Here is a 15953-nt window from a genome sequence, read left to right on the forward strand (position 1 = left end):
AGCTGCCGCACACAGAAGGGGATCTTTTGGGAGCCATAAGAGGAGCGGGCTCAGTCACGTGACTGCCTCCGGAGCCAGGAACTCTTGTCCTGAATTTCCGATGGAGTGACAGGCTTGCCACGTGGTCAGCAGGGAGGTGGTGGGGATGTATTTGGCTCAGGGGCATCTAATAAGGGATTGCTTTCCTGGAGTCTCCTTGGACCCAAGGGGAATTTTTCCTGCCCGTCACCTGGATTCTGGAACAGGGTGGGGCTGTTTGATCCTTGCAAGAGTCAAAAACCCCATCCTCTCGTGAATGCTTGCGTTACCAGAAACTTACACCGCTGGACTCGCCGTGTCCACCCCGGCAGGCAGGATGTGCTATTCATTGTGCGTTTATTAAACGCTAAACGCCAGGGTAGAGAACAAGGTTATGGGGTGGGACTCATTCCCTGTCCTTCATGGGAGTCATATAACCTCTCTTTTATAGATGAACTGAGACCCAGAGAGAGAAATTGACTGACCCAAGGTCAGCAAATAGGCCAATGGACAGTGGTGGGGCTAGAAACTGGGTCCCCAGACTCCCAATCCACTGGGCTACACTGCCTCCTAATCTTTAGTCAAGGATTTTTTCCCATTAGGGTGGATTACCTTTCTTCATTCTGTCCCAACTTGTTTTACTCTGAAGTGAAAACTGGCCACTTTCTTGACACCTTTTTCTCCGTGTGTTTCCTTTCAGTTGGTCGCATTATGTTTCAGCTCTTCTCGGACATATGTCCAAAGACATGCAAAAACTTCCTCAGCTTATGCTCAGGTGAGTGGAGCCATGGCCTTATTTCACTAGAGCCCTTTTGGGAATGGTGGGCGGGAGGTCTGCCATCTGGCAATTTTTGGTGAGCTTTGGTGGGCCCGGTGAGGGCCTTGTGGTTATATGGGAAGGGATGCCATTTGGCCTGGGACGATGGACCAGAATTAACTCTGGAAAACAGGAGAAGCAGAGTTGCAGACATTATACGGAGCGTAGGTCTTCCCTGCTCTTGCTGTTCCTACCCCAGGTTTCAAAACTAGGGTTGTGGTTGTACCTGGAGAAACGAAATATAGAGCAGGTGGCATGGCCTAACGGAAATAGAACGGGCTTGGGAGGCAGAAGATGTGGCCTCTAATTCCAGCTCTGCCGCTCGTCTGCTGTGTGACCTTGAGCAAGCCACTTCTGTTCCTTGGGCCTCGGTTCCCTCGGCTGCGAAATGGGGATTAAGACTGTGAACCCTGTGTGGGTCAGGGACTGTGTCCGACCCGATGCTCTTGTATCTACCCGACACTTCGTACAGTGCTTGGTATATAGTATTAAAAAAAAAAGTCAGAAATGAGTGTAGAATTCACACCGGAAATAGTCAATCCGTAGAATGCAGTAATATTGATTGGGCACTTAGTAAAGGCAGAGCATTATGGCACGTGCCGTGCTGGGCTCTGTGTGGGGACCAGTTGTGGTTTTAAGCCCTTGGGTAAATACAGTGACAGTAGAAGAGCTGAACCCTGCCCTCAAGAAGCTTCTAATTGGACATCTCCCAAAAGTCTTCTCTAGTTCTGTGACCTGTTCCCTGCAGCGCCTAACGCAGTGCCGGCCTTCCGGTGCCCACTTAGGCCTGGTGGCATCCAGCAAGGACCCACCAACCTTGGTGGAGACCAAACTGCCCGGAGTAGTCACCAGCACCAGGGCCGTATGTAATTAGCCCTTCCTTAGTCAAGGAAACGGAGTTGTCAGTGGGAGCACGCTTTTCCCCATCCCTGAGGGTCCGGAGCTAGTGAGCCCCAGCAGCACCTGTCGTGGCCCCGATGGGTGCCAGGGGCAATCCTTGAGGGAGGGGTTGTCGGGGACAGTCAGGGCTTGCAACTGGCCGGCCCAGGTAAGCACTGATCATTTTGAACACAGGGATACCTTGCGCCCACTCATTCATTCATTCAATCAAATTTATTGAGCGCTTATTGTATACAAAGAATTGTACTAAGCGCTTGGGAGAGGTCAGTATAACACCAGACATCTTCCCTGCCCACAATGAGCTCACAGTCTAGAGAGGGACACGGACATAAATAGATAAATTAATAAATTACACTCAGCCAAGCCACTTGGTTTTCTAGTGTCTGCAATCGATCAATCAATTAAGGGTATTTATTGAGTACTTATGTGCAGAGCACTCTACTAAGTGCTTGGGAGAGTACGTTATAACAGATTTGGTGGGCACATTCCCCGCCCACAAGGAGCTTACAAGTCTGCAGGGGGGGAGAGACGTTAAAATAAATTATGGGTATGGACATAGATGCTGTGGGGCTGAGGGTGGGATGAATAAAGGGTGCAAATCCAAGTTCAGGGGGAAAACACGGTTGGGAAAGATGGTGGCTTGCAGTGGAGATCCTTGCCTGGCAGTGAATAATAATAATAATGATGGAATTTGTTAAGCGCTTACCCTGTGTCAAGCACTGTTCTACGTTCTGGGGTAGATAAAAGGTAATCGGGTTGTCCCACATGGGTTTCACAGTCTTTAATCCCCATTTTACAGATGAGGGAACTGAGGCACAGAGAAGTTAAGGGACTTGCCCAAAGTCACAGAGCAGACAAATGGAGCCGGGATTAGAACCTACATCCTCTGACTTCCAAGCCCGTGCTCTTTCCTCCGAGCCGTGTTGCTTCTCATGAAAAGGGGGGAGGGCTCCTTCTCCATCTCTCTCTCGAGGGTCTCTGGTCTCCCCAGTGGCCAGGGCGACCGTTTTATAGTCGCTGAGCAGAGTGGGTGACATTTCCTGCCTCTGGGAACTGGACGGGGCGGTCCCGGCCACGTTCACTCGCAGCGGTTTTCTTGCTTATCGTGGCTGGGAAGTCACCGGCTTTCCAGTTGCCTATCTTAGGGCCCGTCGCCAACTTGCTTCCCTGGCGGGCACTGCCAGTTCTAGGTCAGTCCGGGAGGCGGCCGGTGGAGCGGGTCAGAGCCGCCACCGGCGGGAGGGTGGTAATGCCCTCCCGCGGCATCTGGCCTTGAAGAGGTCTGTTACTCCCCTCTCCCCTTGACTGTAGCGGACTCAAACAACGCCCCAGCTCTGGCACACCCAGGAGAGCGGTGTGTTCAGAGGGTGTCAGAGAGTGAGGGGCACACACTCCGTTCTCCCTCCCCAGGCTGCCTGGAGACCCTGCTCCCGACCCCGGCTGAGCGCCTTGTCCTACATCGGGGCCCGAAGGGGAGGGTGCCCACATTTTTGAGCATTTCAGAAGCACGGAAGTTGTTAAGCTGCCCCCATTCAAATATCTGTGCAATTCAGCCAATATCTCACAGCACTTCTGGGTCTACAGCCTCTACTCTCAGAGGGCTTTGTCTGTGGAAAGAGCCGAGCCCCAGCTGCTAGCAGTTCCTTGTCCTCTAGGACTCTCCCTTTTAAACCCAGTGGGGAGGGTGGCAGAGAATGCTCTGGCCAGAAGAAGCTGCCCCGACTGGGTCTGACGTGGCTCGCGAAGCCCACTCGTGCTCTGACGTGTCCAGTGGCTCAGGCCAGGTGGTGTGAGCCCAGCCGTCCACGCTGAGCGACGGTGTCCGCTTGCAGGGGACGCTTCAACAGAGACCTTTGGTTAACCGGTGACTCGGAAAGCCCACTTGTGCCCACCCGGGGATTATCAGCCCTCCATTTTTCCGCAGTAGAGTCATAGGTTCTTCTCTGCGGCGAGCCTCCCCTTCACACGATCACGTCAGTCATCGCTCAGTCAGTCAGTCTTATCTATTGAGTGCTTACTGTTTGCAGAGCACTGTACTAAGCCCTTGTGCTTGAGAGAGGACAATATAACAATTAAGAGACACATTCCCTGCCCATAAAGTGGCATTTGGACCCCTTCTTCCCCTCCAGATGTACGGTGCCGTGGGCTGGTTGGAGCCAGTCTTCAGGAGTTTCCTGGCAAGGGGAGAGGGGAGGAACCCCTGAAGCTTAGCAGCTTTCTAAAATGAGTGAACTCTGAGTGGGAAATGCTGTGAAGAAATGCCCAAATTGGAAGTCAAGTCGGGGGCCCGGCAGATAATAGGCCAAAATTTGACTACTGGGAGCGTGTCTGTCACCTGTGGGAAGGCTGAGGAGATTTTTGCGCCCCGTGACTCAGGAGTTCTACCAGTGGGAGAAGTGTGGCCTCGTTGCTGTGTCAACATTACCCGGGCACCACTGGACAGCCCCCCACTGGGCCGCCCCAAGCCAGGACCCCCCCCCACGGCCGGCGCTTCAGCCGTTTCCTTTTTTTCAGGTGAAAGAGGCCTGGGGAAAACAACTGGCAAGAAGCTATGTTACAAAGGCTCCACCTTCCACCGTGTGGTGAAAAACTTTATGATTCAGGGTGGGGACTTCAGCGAAGGTAAAGGGGAAGGTTCTACCCCAGACTCTCCCCGGGATTCGGGCGGGGGCCCTTCCTTTTCCCCGGCCGTGCCTCGGCTCTGGGACGGAGGCTTCGGGAGCGTGCCCTTCCTTTTCCCCGGCCGTGCCTCGGCTCTGGGATGGAGGCTTCCCGGGGCTCTGCCGCCGCCAGAGGAGTGGCACCACTGGCTGTGGAGGGGGGCGAATCATACCCGGGGGTCTTTGCCCCTCCCTGGGGCGGGCCCAGAGGTCCCCACTCCTGTCTGGACTTCGGGAGTCTGCGTCCTCTGGCACCAGCTGGGCCGTGCTCAGGGGAACGAGGGGAGGATGGCAAGATCTCCCAGCTGAGCGCACGCTGTGGGATCTAACACGCTCCCCACCGGCCTGTGGGGACCCACACGGGTTCAGTACCGCATTGAGGGCCCACCTCGCTATCCCTGACCACCCCCATCAGTCCAGACTCCACCGTCCTCCCCTTCTGGAAGCCCCCGCCGGCAGGCCAGGCACCGGTCTCAGGCAATTCCACTGACTCGGCTTCTTGTGGCTTCAACAGGGAACGGGAAAGGAGGCGAGTCAATATACGGTGGCTATTTTAAAGGTAAGGCTGGATATTTTCTGCTTCCCTGCTTCAATTCTGCCCTAAAGTCAGTCTGATTCCTAGACCTTAAATGAAAGGATGTGTACTTCGAATTCATCTTTTGCATGACACTAACGCTGCATGAGGAGTCTTTATATGCATGGATGTGGGGTAAATACGTGGTGTTTTTTTTTTTTAACTTTTTTTAAATGTCAAGATTAATTAAGGCTAACTGTGTCAGTTAAAACGTGACTTTCAGCATGGAGGTTAGGCAACTTTATTCATGAAAACTCCTATCTTCCTGCCTAAAACTGTCAACATATTCTTTTGTTTATAGAGAATGTGGTCTTTTGCAAAATGAACAGGTAAGAGAGCCAAGCTCAGTAACACCGATTCCCACTCTGTCCCCTTTCACCTTCCCTAGTGAATTTGTGGACCCGTGAGGTCCCCCTGTGGCTTGGGTTGGGTTTTGCTTGAAGACTCGGAGATTTCGGGGTGGTATCATAGACATATTTTTGTGGGTTTTTTTTTCTTTAATGTGGGTTCTCCGTTTTTGTTTTTGTTTTGTTTTGTTTTTTTAAAAAAAAGACGCTAAGGATTTGTTTCAATGCCAAATGAGAATTGTTTAAAAACTGGGCCGTTGATATCTTTCTCCCCCTATGGTTTGTCTCTGTTGAGGTAGGAGAAGGTAAATGATTAAGTAGCCGTTGCTTGAGCACCACTAGTTCCCTTATCTCACTGCAAAAATAGATTAACTGAACGTTTTCCCAGAGCCCTAGGCGAGACTGTTTGCAAGGATCAAAAGCGTCTCTGGGATTTGGGGAGCTCCTAAGCGGGACAGGTCCCGCGCACTTTTGGGGGCAGGAGGTCCGAGTTGTGTTGTCTGCGGCGTGTACGTGAGGAGAGGATTTGTGCAGGTGTGCTGCACTCGGGGTGGCCGCGCCTGACATGCAGGTGGTCCCCTCGGGGCTAGTGGGAGTGGGAGGAGGAATATGGAGGCGGAGGTCAGAACCAGAACCGTCCTCAGGTGAAGTTCTTAGGCTCAAACCTTCTCATTGGTTCTTTCAGATGGTAATAGGTAAGTGCCGCTCCTCTGGTTCCGTCTCCCATCCGAAGTGTTACTGTGCTACCTGCGGGTTCCCTGCCTGCCCAGGGAACACGCGAGACCACCCGGCCCGCAGACTGGCACCCGGGGAGGTTTTCCACTTTCTGGGGCAGGGCCATCCCGTGGTTTTGCTTCTCGACCTCTTCGCTGTCCCACTCGGGGAGAGGCCCCTAAGCTCGCCTTCTCTTTCTCTCTGTCCCACGCTCTCCGTCCTTTTTCTCTCCGTCCTTTCTCTCTCTGTCCTTTCTCTCTCCGTCCTTTCTCTGTCCTGCTCTCCGTCCCTCCCCCTCTCTCTGCCCCCTTCCCCCTCTTCCTCTTTCCCCCTCCCTCCCTCTCCCCTTCTCTCCCCTTTCTTCTCTCTCCTTTTCTCTCTCCCCTTTTCTCTCTCTCCTGCTCTCTCCCCGTCCCCCTCCTCACCCCCAAACTGTGACACCAGCATGCCCGGGCAGCTCTGTCATTTCACGATGTTAGTTTGAATTCCATCTCTTGATGCTCCGCCTCTCTCGGGGGTCTGATCCTGGGGAACCTCGGGCCCAAGCTGCTTGCTGGGTCTTCCCCCTAGGGTAAAGAGCAAAATCATCTCCTTGTGGCGAGGCATCGGGCGTTTCTGAAGGGTCGATCCGTTCTCTGCCTCAAGTCTGTGACTTGTGCATTGTGGAGTGTTGTGCTATGATTAGATTTGACTTTTCTTTTTTTTTTGAAGTGTTCAGTCGGGTAGCTCACTCACCAGAAGAGGAAGTCCATCATTTTACGTTCCATAAGTTACTCAATTTTGTTTCGGAGCTGGTGTGCGATGGAAGACTGACAAACCTGTTTTTTCTTCAAACAGATGAAAACTTTGTTCTCAAACATGACAGAGCGTTCCTTTTGTCAATGGCAAACCGGGGGAAACATACCAATGGTTCCCAGTTCTTCATGTGAGTAGGCCCGATTCCCCCCTCCCCCGAACAGGGTAGTGCCGCCGGTTGGCAAGGTGGGGTTGCTGGGCTCGTGTCGGTTGGGTTGATCTTGTGCGTTGTTGGGTCATCTCTTCACTGGGACGACGGGGTTGTCGGGGCCAGAAAGAGTAATAATAATAATTATGGTATTTGTTAAGCCCACGCGATGTTTCAAGCAAGATCTACGGTAGATGCTAGTTAATCGGGTCGGACGCAGACCCGGTCCCAGAGGGGCCTCATAGTCTAAGTGGGAGAGCGAACAGGTATCGACTCCCCATTTTCCAGATGAGGAAAGTGAGGCCCTGCAAAGTGAAATGACTTTCCCAAATCACCCAGCAGACCAGCAGTATAGCCAGGATTAAAGCCCAGGGCCTCTCACTCCCAGACCTGGGATCTTGGTCCTTCTGGGGACCTCCCAGGCCACGGGACTGGACCCTAGAGATGGACGGTTGCTGGCAGATGAGTTCAAGGTGGTCCAGGTCCCCTTTGGGGATATCAGTTGGGCTGGACTCTTAGGTTCTGTAGTGACTAAGTAGAACGTCGGGGGCTGCAGGAGCATTCCCATTGATCCCCCCGCCTTCCCCCTTCACGCCTGTCCGTCTTGGCTGTGGTTGACATTTTCCCCTTTTGACTCTTGAGCACATTCTCTGAGTTTGATAAGAGCCTTCATGGCCATGGGCTCCGTAGCCAGCCGTGCCTCTGCCGGGCCGATCCCCTCCAGCCTCCCTACCCCATGGAGTGTGGGGGCTGATGGACGTGAGGTGGACTGGCCCCAGGGCTCCCCGGCTGAGCTCACCTCCCCTTCTCCTTCCCCTCAGGGAAGCCCCCCTTCTGGAAAGAAACAACTCATAGGTGTTTCATCAGAGGCTTAGCAGGCTTCCGAGCATCTCCGGCCTCCTGGCCAAAATGGTGTTCCTACCTAAGAGAAACCCTCAGACCCCCTAAGTGGATCAGAATCAGTTGCCCTTGGGTCCAAGGCCTTCTCTCTCTTCCCGCTCTCTCTCTCTCTCTCTTTCTCTGTCTCTGTCTCTCTGTGTAAGTCTGTCTTTCTCACCCTTGGAGCCCTCCCCTTCCCTGGCCCGCCCCCCTCCCTCCCCAGGCCATCTTACTGAACAGGTGGGGGTGTCTGGCCCATCCCTGTCTTGGGAGCTGGTTTGGAAACAACTTTGTCTTCCCTGTACCTTCCTTCAGAAGAGAGCTTCCTCATTCCAGATGAGTCAGTTTTAGGAGACTCCTCAGAAAAGTTCCTAAAATTGGAGAGCAGAGATGTCTCCGGCCGGGTTGTTGTTGTGGTGGTGCACCGTGGCTCCCTCTCAGACAAGACCTAGCCCCCGGCCCGCTTCTGGCTTCTGACATCCCCTTGATCCCGGTTACCCCCCTCTGGCTCATCTGAGGATCTCTCAATTGGTTCCGTTTAGGACTATCTATGGAAATGGAGAGAACTGGGAAGCCTCCCCGAGGGCGGGGATCAGGTCTCCCAGGTGCCGGGTAGAGCACCCCGCCCACCATCGGTTGATCCAAAGTCCCGCGGGGAGAAGCGCATCAAGGGATGCCTGATCTGCGCCAATCGTGGACAGGGAAAGGGACTTAATTTTTGGCCAAGGCCACGAGTTTCCGTTTTTAAGTAGATGTTCACCGAGAACGCGGAAAGAGATGATTGATTTGTGACCGAGTTCCCGAGCGAGGGCGCTGAAGTTTATTTTAGCCTTGCCCTCTCGTGGGCCGATGAGGAATTTTCAAGCAGGACCACAAACTGGCAGGCGGCCCATCCGGTACGCAGCTCCCGCTTTCTCCCGCTGTGGCCTCGGCCTGTCACCGCAGGGAAGCCCAGGCTGTGGATTTCCCTTTACGAAAGCAGAGTTGGGCCTCCGAAAGCAAGGTTCGGGTCCAGTGAGAATGTGGATACCGTGTTATTTATCCCCCATAAGAAGGCAGAGAAGCTTCGAGGTCCAGCTGGGTGGTCATCCCCCTCCCCCGCCAGCTTGTCGATCAGGGAGCCCAGAGCGAGCCGGCTGCCTCTGACCTCCCTCTGTCCCCATCCCGAGGGGTCAGGAGTCCCGGGGCGATCCCTCTTCCCACCCACCTGTGCCGGTGGGCCTCGGCCTCCTCAGGAAAGATCAGGGCATCACTGTTGTGTCCGTGTACCCTCTTATCAGGAGTCAGATGGCTGCACTCCAGCAGTGGCGGTACACACCCCTACCTGGTGGACAGGTCCGGCTCCCTACCCCTGGCAGCCCCCCAGCCCTCTTAAACATCACTCCAGAGACCAGGCTGCTTTTTCAGTTTCCGGCCACCCACCTCGCCCTTGGAAAATGAAAAACACTCCAGGTCTACTTTGAAAACCCATCCTCTTGGAAGCAGCACACGTGGTGAAGGGGCACAGCCCCTTTTGTCGGTCAAGACCCCAGAATCCATCGGTCAATCAGTGGTATTTATTGAACACTTCCTGTGTGCAGAGCATTGTGCCAGATGCATGGGAGAGTAGAATGCAACGGAGTGGCAGGAATGATCCCTGCCCCATCAAGAGCTTACAGTCTAGAGGGGGAGACAGACAGGAAAATAAATTATGCATGGAGAAAATGGATAGAATATAAGGTTAGAGACAGAAGTGCTTTGGGCTGAGAGGGGTGAATATCAAAATACTTAGGGGGCATGGACTCAAGGGCCTAAGCAATGCAGAAAAGAGGAAAGATAAGATGGAGAGATGAGAGCTTAATCAAGGAAGGCTTCTTGGAGGGGATGTGATTTTAGCAGGGCTTTGAAGATGTGGCGGGTGATGGTCTGTCGGATATTAAGCTGGAAGCAGAAGGAGGACCAGAACCAAATAGCAGAGCCCTGGCCTCCAGGGAGGAGTGTGGGTTTGGCCCACTGGCTGCTCTTAGCTACTTCGAGGCATTCATCCATTGTCGTATTTATCGAGCGCTTACTTTGTTCAGATCACTGTACTAAGTGCTTGGGAGAGTACAACACAGTAAACAGTAAACAGACACATTCCCTGCCCACACCAGCTTGCACCTTTGGATATTCAGCACTGAGGTGCTTGGAGACCCACCCCCGGGTGACGGGGGGGTGGAGGGGCTCATGTTGCCCCTTTTGGGAGGCGGACCACTCCTGGGCCATCCCAGCTAGAGGGGCCGAGGGTTGTGCCCAGCAACCTTTGAGGAGCCTCCAGGGTTGAGCTCGTGGCGTGCCAGTCCAGCTGCCGTTCAGGGAACCGGGATGGAGACGGTTGGGCCTGCCACTCCTAACGGCATGGACGTGGGACGTTCTTCTTGGCTCCGGGCCCGGTGGACACAACTGCCAACGGGAGGGAGACCAAGCGTGAAATGAACAGCTTGGAGAGCAGCCTCGGGGAGGGCCCAAGCCCACAGACCCATTATCCGTTGGCTGTGCCCTGGAATTGATTTTGGTGAGATGGAAGGAGTCCGGAGTGCCGGCAGGGGAAGAGGCGCTGGGGACCCACACGAGTTACCCTGCCTTTGCTTCCTGATAGTGCCGGTCTTCGAGGCATCCCGAACTCCACCTCTGCCACCTTAAAAGGGCCCCTCGTGCAGCAAGGAAAGGGAATAGAGGAAGGGTGGAGAGGGGCTCCGAGAGGAGGAAGTACAGTGGAGGTTACTTGCTGCTCAACCCTCCGGGAGCAGCATGACCTGGCAGGAGAACACTTGTTGCAGCTCTGCCGCCTGCCACTGTTCTGGATCACGCTTCAATTTCCCTGCACTGTTGCCGCCCTCTCCTGAGGGATGGCAGTCCATCTGTCCAAGGCCCTAGCATTGCTGGCCTCACCCGCCTCTCTAGGATCATGGCAACTTTCTGCCCTCTGTATCACACCGAACTTCTTGAGGGAGCAACAGTCGGTGACTCCTTTGGAGGCATAAAGAACAGAAATGTCCAGCGGTTGGGGGGGGGTACCCAAGGTGCTGCGGGGTCTCGTGTCTGGCAGTCAGGGGCATCACTCTTCCTCCCAGGGACTCCCCTTGAGTGGTCGGGTTTAGGAAAGGCAAATTCAGCTCCTTCCCCCCAAAACTGAGGCTGGAGATTTTCCCAGATTTCCCCCAGGAGGGAATCGCCGAGCCAGGCCTTGCCCAGGGCAGCGGTGCCTGGGGCATCGCCACAGCAGTTGGGCTACCCCGGGGGGGGAGAGAAGGAGCGAGAGATGCAGGTGGCAAGGTGCACCCCACTCTGCTCGAGATCCTTTCGTGCCTCACACCGGCCAGCCGCCATGTGCCCCTCTCCCGGAGGGATGATTTGTCAGGCAGGAGGTTCAAACTCTGTCTTGAGGGTAGGATGGCCAGTTGCCAGTAGAACACCTTTTCTGCTCCCAGGGCCGGGGGCATCACTAGAAGAGGAAGTCGGGCAAAGGTGGAAAGCCTTTGTCGATGGGGCAGGAGAGCTTGAAGCTTCAAGAGGCAATATTTCTCTCTCTTTCTCTCTTTCTCTCTCTCTGCTCCGTGGATTCCTGAATAACTCCTGTTAAATGTAAAAGTTGGTCTGAAGCGGTGGCGTGGGGAAGTGAGGGTGAGGGGCATCCAGGCCCTCAGGGCAGTGGGTTGGCGTCCAGTGGGATATCGGAGGCTGGCTCAGCGTTCCGCGCGCAAAAGCGGCTGGCGTGTCCAGTCCCCCTTGGCCACGGGCAGGCGACATCGTCCTGGGCCAGCGCGGGGGCCCGCTGCTGCAGGAGCCCAAGGGATATGCGGCGGCTCAACAGGTAAGTCCCAAGAGGGCTGTGGTCGTTACCGGCCACTGCGCCCCACCCCTCGGGGGCGGGAAGCCTGGTGGACTGGCAGCGGGCCCAGCCCACTGCTCACCATGCGCAGGCCCTGGAGAGATCCACTCCGTTAGCCGACACCAATTCAGAAATGAGTGCCTTGGCCGGTACGTGGGGATCAACTTACTGTCGAGGATTTAAAGATGGGAGGTATTCCACAGTTTCAGCTTTGGACGTCTTGCCTTCTGCCCATCGCTTGGGGGGGGTGCAGCGTGTCCGAGTGAGCGGCTCCGACCAGAGCCCCCAAACTCGTATGGCCACCCCTTCCGTTTGCGTCTCTGCCCCGCCCAGCCTTGGGCGAGAAAGAGAGTTGAGAGCCGAGCCCTCCGGTCTCCTCATTCTGCCTATACTGGGAAACCATTGCCAATGGAGAACAATATTGAAATGCGCTAATTCAGTGTTGTTAAAGTGTATTGCGATTTATTTCTTGCCATTTTTGTGTAAAATTTACAGAAACAGTGTTACATCGTGCCCTCCAAAGGTAATGTCTCATTCCTCTAAGGCTGTCTCCTTTTTTCTGCCTGTCTGTCTGTCTGTCTCTCTCACTCTCTGTCCTTCCCTCCCCTAGCTTTCTGATCATATTGTTTTGTGCATTGAATCTTGTGTTGGGGTCGTGAGTACAGTCCCGGGATAGGAACCTCCTCCCTCGACCACCCTGGCTCGGCCGGAGGGCGGCTCGGCAGCGGGGAGGAGCGGGAGGCCTGGCCCCCTTGCCTAAGGGCGGCGGGCCGGATTGCCAAGTCTCTGTTGTAAAGGCTGCGTGCTATGGGATAGTTCTCCCCCTAGACCGATGTGTTCATCTCAGGGTAGAGGAAGTCCCCAGGCCAGCCCTGTGTTGGCTCTCCGGGGGTGGGCACGGGGCAGGGCGTCTGACTGTCTCCTCAGGTAACCTGTGTGTGGTGGGTGGGGAGGTGTGTGGGCGGGCCGGAGCCTTCAGCCTTTCGTTTCCAAGGACTCCACAGTTCAGGACTGGAACTAAGGCTCTCTGATCTCTGGGGCAACGGGTGTGTCTGTATTTGCCGCCTCTCCGTGTCTTTCGTTCATTTGGGGGCTGTCAACCAGGTGGCCGGGGGTGTGGGCAGGCCTGACCACTCCAGCCCTAATCCTCCCAGACAGACCTGTCGTTGGGAAACGTGGAGCCGGACGGGGCCAGGGAAGACCGGGGCGCGGGTCTCTCCTGTGAGGGCAGATGAGTTTTCAGTGAGGGGAGGAAAGGGCCGAGTGTGACCGTGGGCCCCGCCACTACTAGCCTTTGGACTGCTAGAGACCGATGGCCCTGAGCTGCCGGCCCTGGGGATTGGCCCACTTTGTCCAGTCTCCCATCCTTCCCGAACACCGAGGCCCAAAGGGTAAGAGCTCCTTAAGCTTCAGCAGCCAATTGCTCCTTGGATTCTGGGCGATGGACTCCAGTTCAATTTCTCCATCCCTTATAGGATGAAGTAACTCAGTCTGGACACTGAGGGGCAACCCCAGCCCCGTTGAATAAGAGGAGGCAAATTGAGGGGTGTCCTATGGACCGAAATGAAGTCCATTCCCTTAAAACTGTCTGAAAGGTGGAGCCCCGTTTGGGGGCCGGCCTCTGAGTCCACTCGTGACCCACCCGTGATGAGATCTGCAGCTGTGGGGCGTGGCCCTGGGGCTCTCCCCTTCTAGAGGGGTGACGGGTGGTGACCCGGGCAGCAGCCGCAGGCCCTGTGGCCCGGAGTTCAGACTGACAGGGTGGGGAAGTAGGGACGGTGAGATATGTCCCTCCCCCTTGCTCATTACTACAACCAGGGATGCCCATCTTCCCTGTTTCCCACCTCCCCAACAGACACATACACACACACGCGTGCCCACATACCCCAGCCAGACTGTGAAGGATCTAGGACTCTGTACTGCCCAGGCAGCTGCTGAAATCTGTGCTTACCTCACACGGATTATGGCCCAGGAGAGCGCTGGGGCAGTGGGCTCCCTAAATTCCCGGACTCCCGAGGGCCATTTCAGCCAGGTCTCTCGTTGTCGTCTTCTGCTCCCGTCCCCAAATGCCTTGCAGCGGTTGTGTCTCCGTCCTCTGGATAAATCGCACAGTTGAAGTCGATCGGCTGTCGGGAGGACTGTTACAAGAGGAACTTTGCCACTCCTCTTCCAGCTCTCCCCCTGCCCCCAGCAGAGGAGGGAAGTAAAGCAAATCTGGTTGACAGTGCTTTGGGGTTAAAATTGGTTTGATGTTCCTTTTTCCCAAGTCCCCTGAGGTTCCCAGCGAGCAGCAGGGTGACCCGACTACCCACTCTGACCTGGCCCAGCTCCCGCGCTGAGGGTTGTGGGGCAAGACCTGACCGAAAATGGTTTTTTAATCCCTGTGGCTAAGAACGCTGTTGCCCTTGCAGAGGGTCCAGAGCCAGGCTGCCCTGACTCCTTCCTGGCCGTGGCATCTTCAGAGACCCCGCTTGGGGAGGGAGGCCTCTTTGGACCATACTGATATGCGGGGGCCGTCGGGCTTGGGCCTACCCCTCAGGTTCCCAGTAGGATGGGGGCTACGGCTCACAACATCCAGCCCGCTTCAGGGATGAGAGCCGATGAGTTCATCTGGAAGTGCAGGAAGGAGAGCCTCAGCTCGGGAATGGCACCGTTTCAGGGTCGCATCCTCAAGAGGCAGGGATTTGGGGAGCTGGCTCTCCTGGTGGTCCTCGGGCACACCCCAAATCTGGCTTCCCCTCTGGCCTTGTCCCATTGCTAGAGACCAAAAGTCGCAAGTTTCCAACCCCGTGGACTGGCCCGTTTTCTTCAGCCTCCCCGCCCACGTGTTTATGGCTCTGAGTAAAGGCGACTAGAAGGTCCTGCCTTTTCATGGGGGTGAGGGGGTTGCAGGGCGAAGTGGAGGGAGGAGGGCCTGTCTTGGGTGAGATGGGATCATTCCCGTGGAGAAGTAAAGCCATCCATTATCCATTCCGGAATCTCTCAAACATGGTCGTGCTAGCTGCTGAGGTTTCTTTAAAATGTTTTCAAGCCATTTTTAATTTTGGGTATGTTTGGTTTTTTTTTTGTCTTTCCCTTTACCTCTACCCTCTTCCCATTCCACTTCTCACTGCTCATCTCTTCCTGCAAATGCCGTGCCGCCGCTGACAGAACCACCAAGCCCGCTCCTCACCTTGACGGGTAAGCGCTGCCCCGTGAAGAATGGTGGGAGTGTTGGGCACAGCATGGGGGTGGGGAGCAGAGCACGCGGGCCTGGATTCCACAGTGGCGGTGGAGGAGGGAAGGGGGTGTTTGGGCCAACTCCTGGGGGAGAGGTCCAGAGGGGGCCGTTGGAGAGGACAGGAGAGCCTCCGGGGACATCCCTGACCCGGCCAGCCACCCCCCCCAACGACGCCCTTATTTCCCCGGCGCCCGGGCAGGGTCCACGTGGTCTTTGGCCTGGTGATCTCTGGCTTCGAAGTGATAGAACAAATCGAAAACCTGAAGACAGATTCCGCGAGCCGGCCCTACGCGGACGTGCGAGTTATCGACTGTGGGGTGTTGATCGCCAAGTCGGCCAGAGATGGTGAGCCCTCCTGGGTGCTGTGGGTACAGCGGGCACTGAGGGCAAACTGGGAATCGGCAACCGGGGCCAACCCTGGGTACTGGCTGCTCTCCGAGAGCGGGGGGTGGTGTTTCTCAGCTCAGATTCCGAGTCAGAAGCAGGACACGGGCAGAGCCACCGGCTCCCTAATCCCTCACCTCATCTTTGACTGCAGCGGTGAGGCCTGACTGTGGCCAGAGCCATTCCGAGCCCCGCTTGTGGGGAGGAATTGGTTAGGACTGGGCATCGCCCTCAGTGGGTGCTCTAGAAATACACAGCGTGGAGGGCCCAGCTAGGGAAGTGCCCCAGCGGGCGAGGGCAGCTGAAGCGTGAGGGCTGACTCCTGAGATTAAAATCACCCAGGAGGGACTCCCGCTTCTTAAACTTGCTCCGGGCAGGGCCATTCCATCCATCTCCTGGGCCCTAGAATGGTTTCCTGCTGCCGACAAGCCTTGTTCCAACAAGCCTTGGGAGGTGGGTTTCCGTGTGTGCTCAGCGGTCAGCAGGGTCACACCTTCCTTGAGACACTGAGAGTGTTCATCTATGCCTCGTGTCCCGCCCCTCTTGGCATCGTTGGGAGCTTCTGGGCTCGGCGGGATCCCAGGCCGGCCACCACTTAGGGGCCAGCTGCGTCTCCCTCACCTGCAAGTAGATTCTCTTGGCCAAGA

At 55.7% G+C, this 15953-nt stretch overlaps 1 protein-coding gene across 7 annotated transcripts in view; it reads left to right on the forward strand.

Annotated features, from left to right (window-relative positions):
• The window catches only part of NKTR (natural killer cell triggering receptor), a 33946-nt gene that overhangs the window by 6209 nt on the left and 11784 nt on the right, over window positions 1–15953 (forward strand). For 5 of the 7 annotated variants that reach the window (XM_029077254.1, XM_029077255.2, XM_029077256.2 and 2 more), the window contains 6 exons: window positions 719–793; window positions 4250–4357; window positions 4910–4954; window positions 6868–6955; window positions 14853–14882; window positions 15122–15267. In XM_029077254.1, coding sequence (XP_028933087.1) covers window positions 719–793; window positions 4250–4357; window positions 4910–4954; window positions 6868–6955; window positions 14853–14882; window positions 15122–15267 — 492 coding nt within the window. Of the gene's footprint in view, window positions 1–718; window positions 794–4249; window positions 4358–4909; window positions 4955–5270; window positions 5299–6867; window positions 6956–12181; window positions 12226–14852; window positions 14883–15121; window positions 15268–15953 lie in introns of those variants that run through there. The other 2 variants (XM_029077259.1, XM_029077260.2) reach the window with 2 other exon arrangements.

The sequence above is a fragment of the Ornithorhynchus anatinus genome, chromosome 13, assembly GCF_004115215.2.
Source record: "Ornithorhynchus anatinus isolate Pmale09 chromosome 13, mOrnAna1.pri.v4, whole genome shotgun sequence".
Taxonomy (NCBI): Eukaryota; Metazoa; Chordata; class Mammalia; order Monotremata; family Ornithorhynchidae; genus Ornithorhynchus; species Ornithorhynchus anatinus.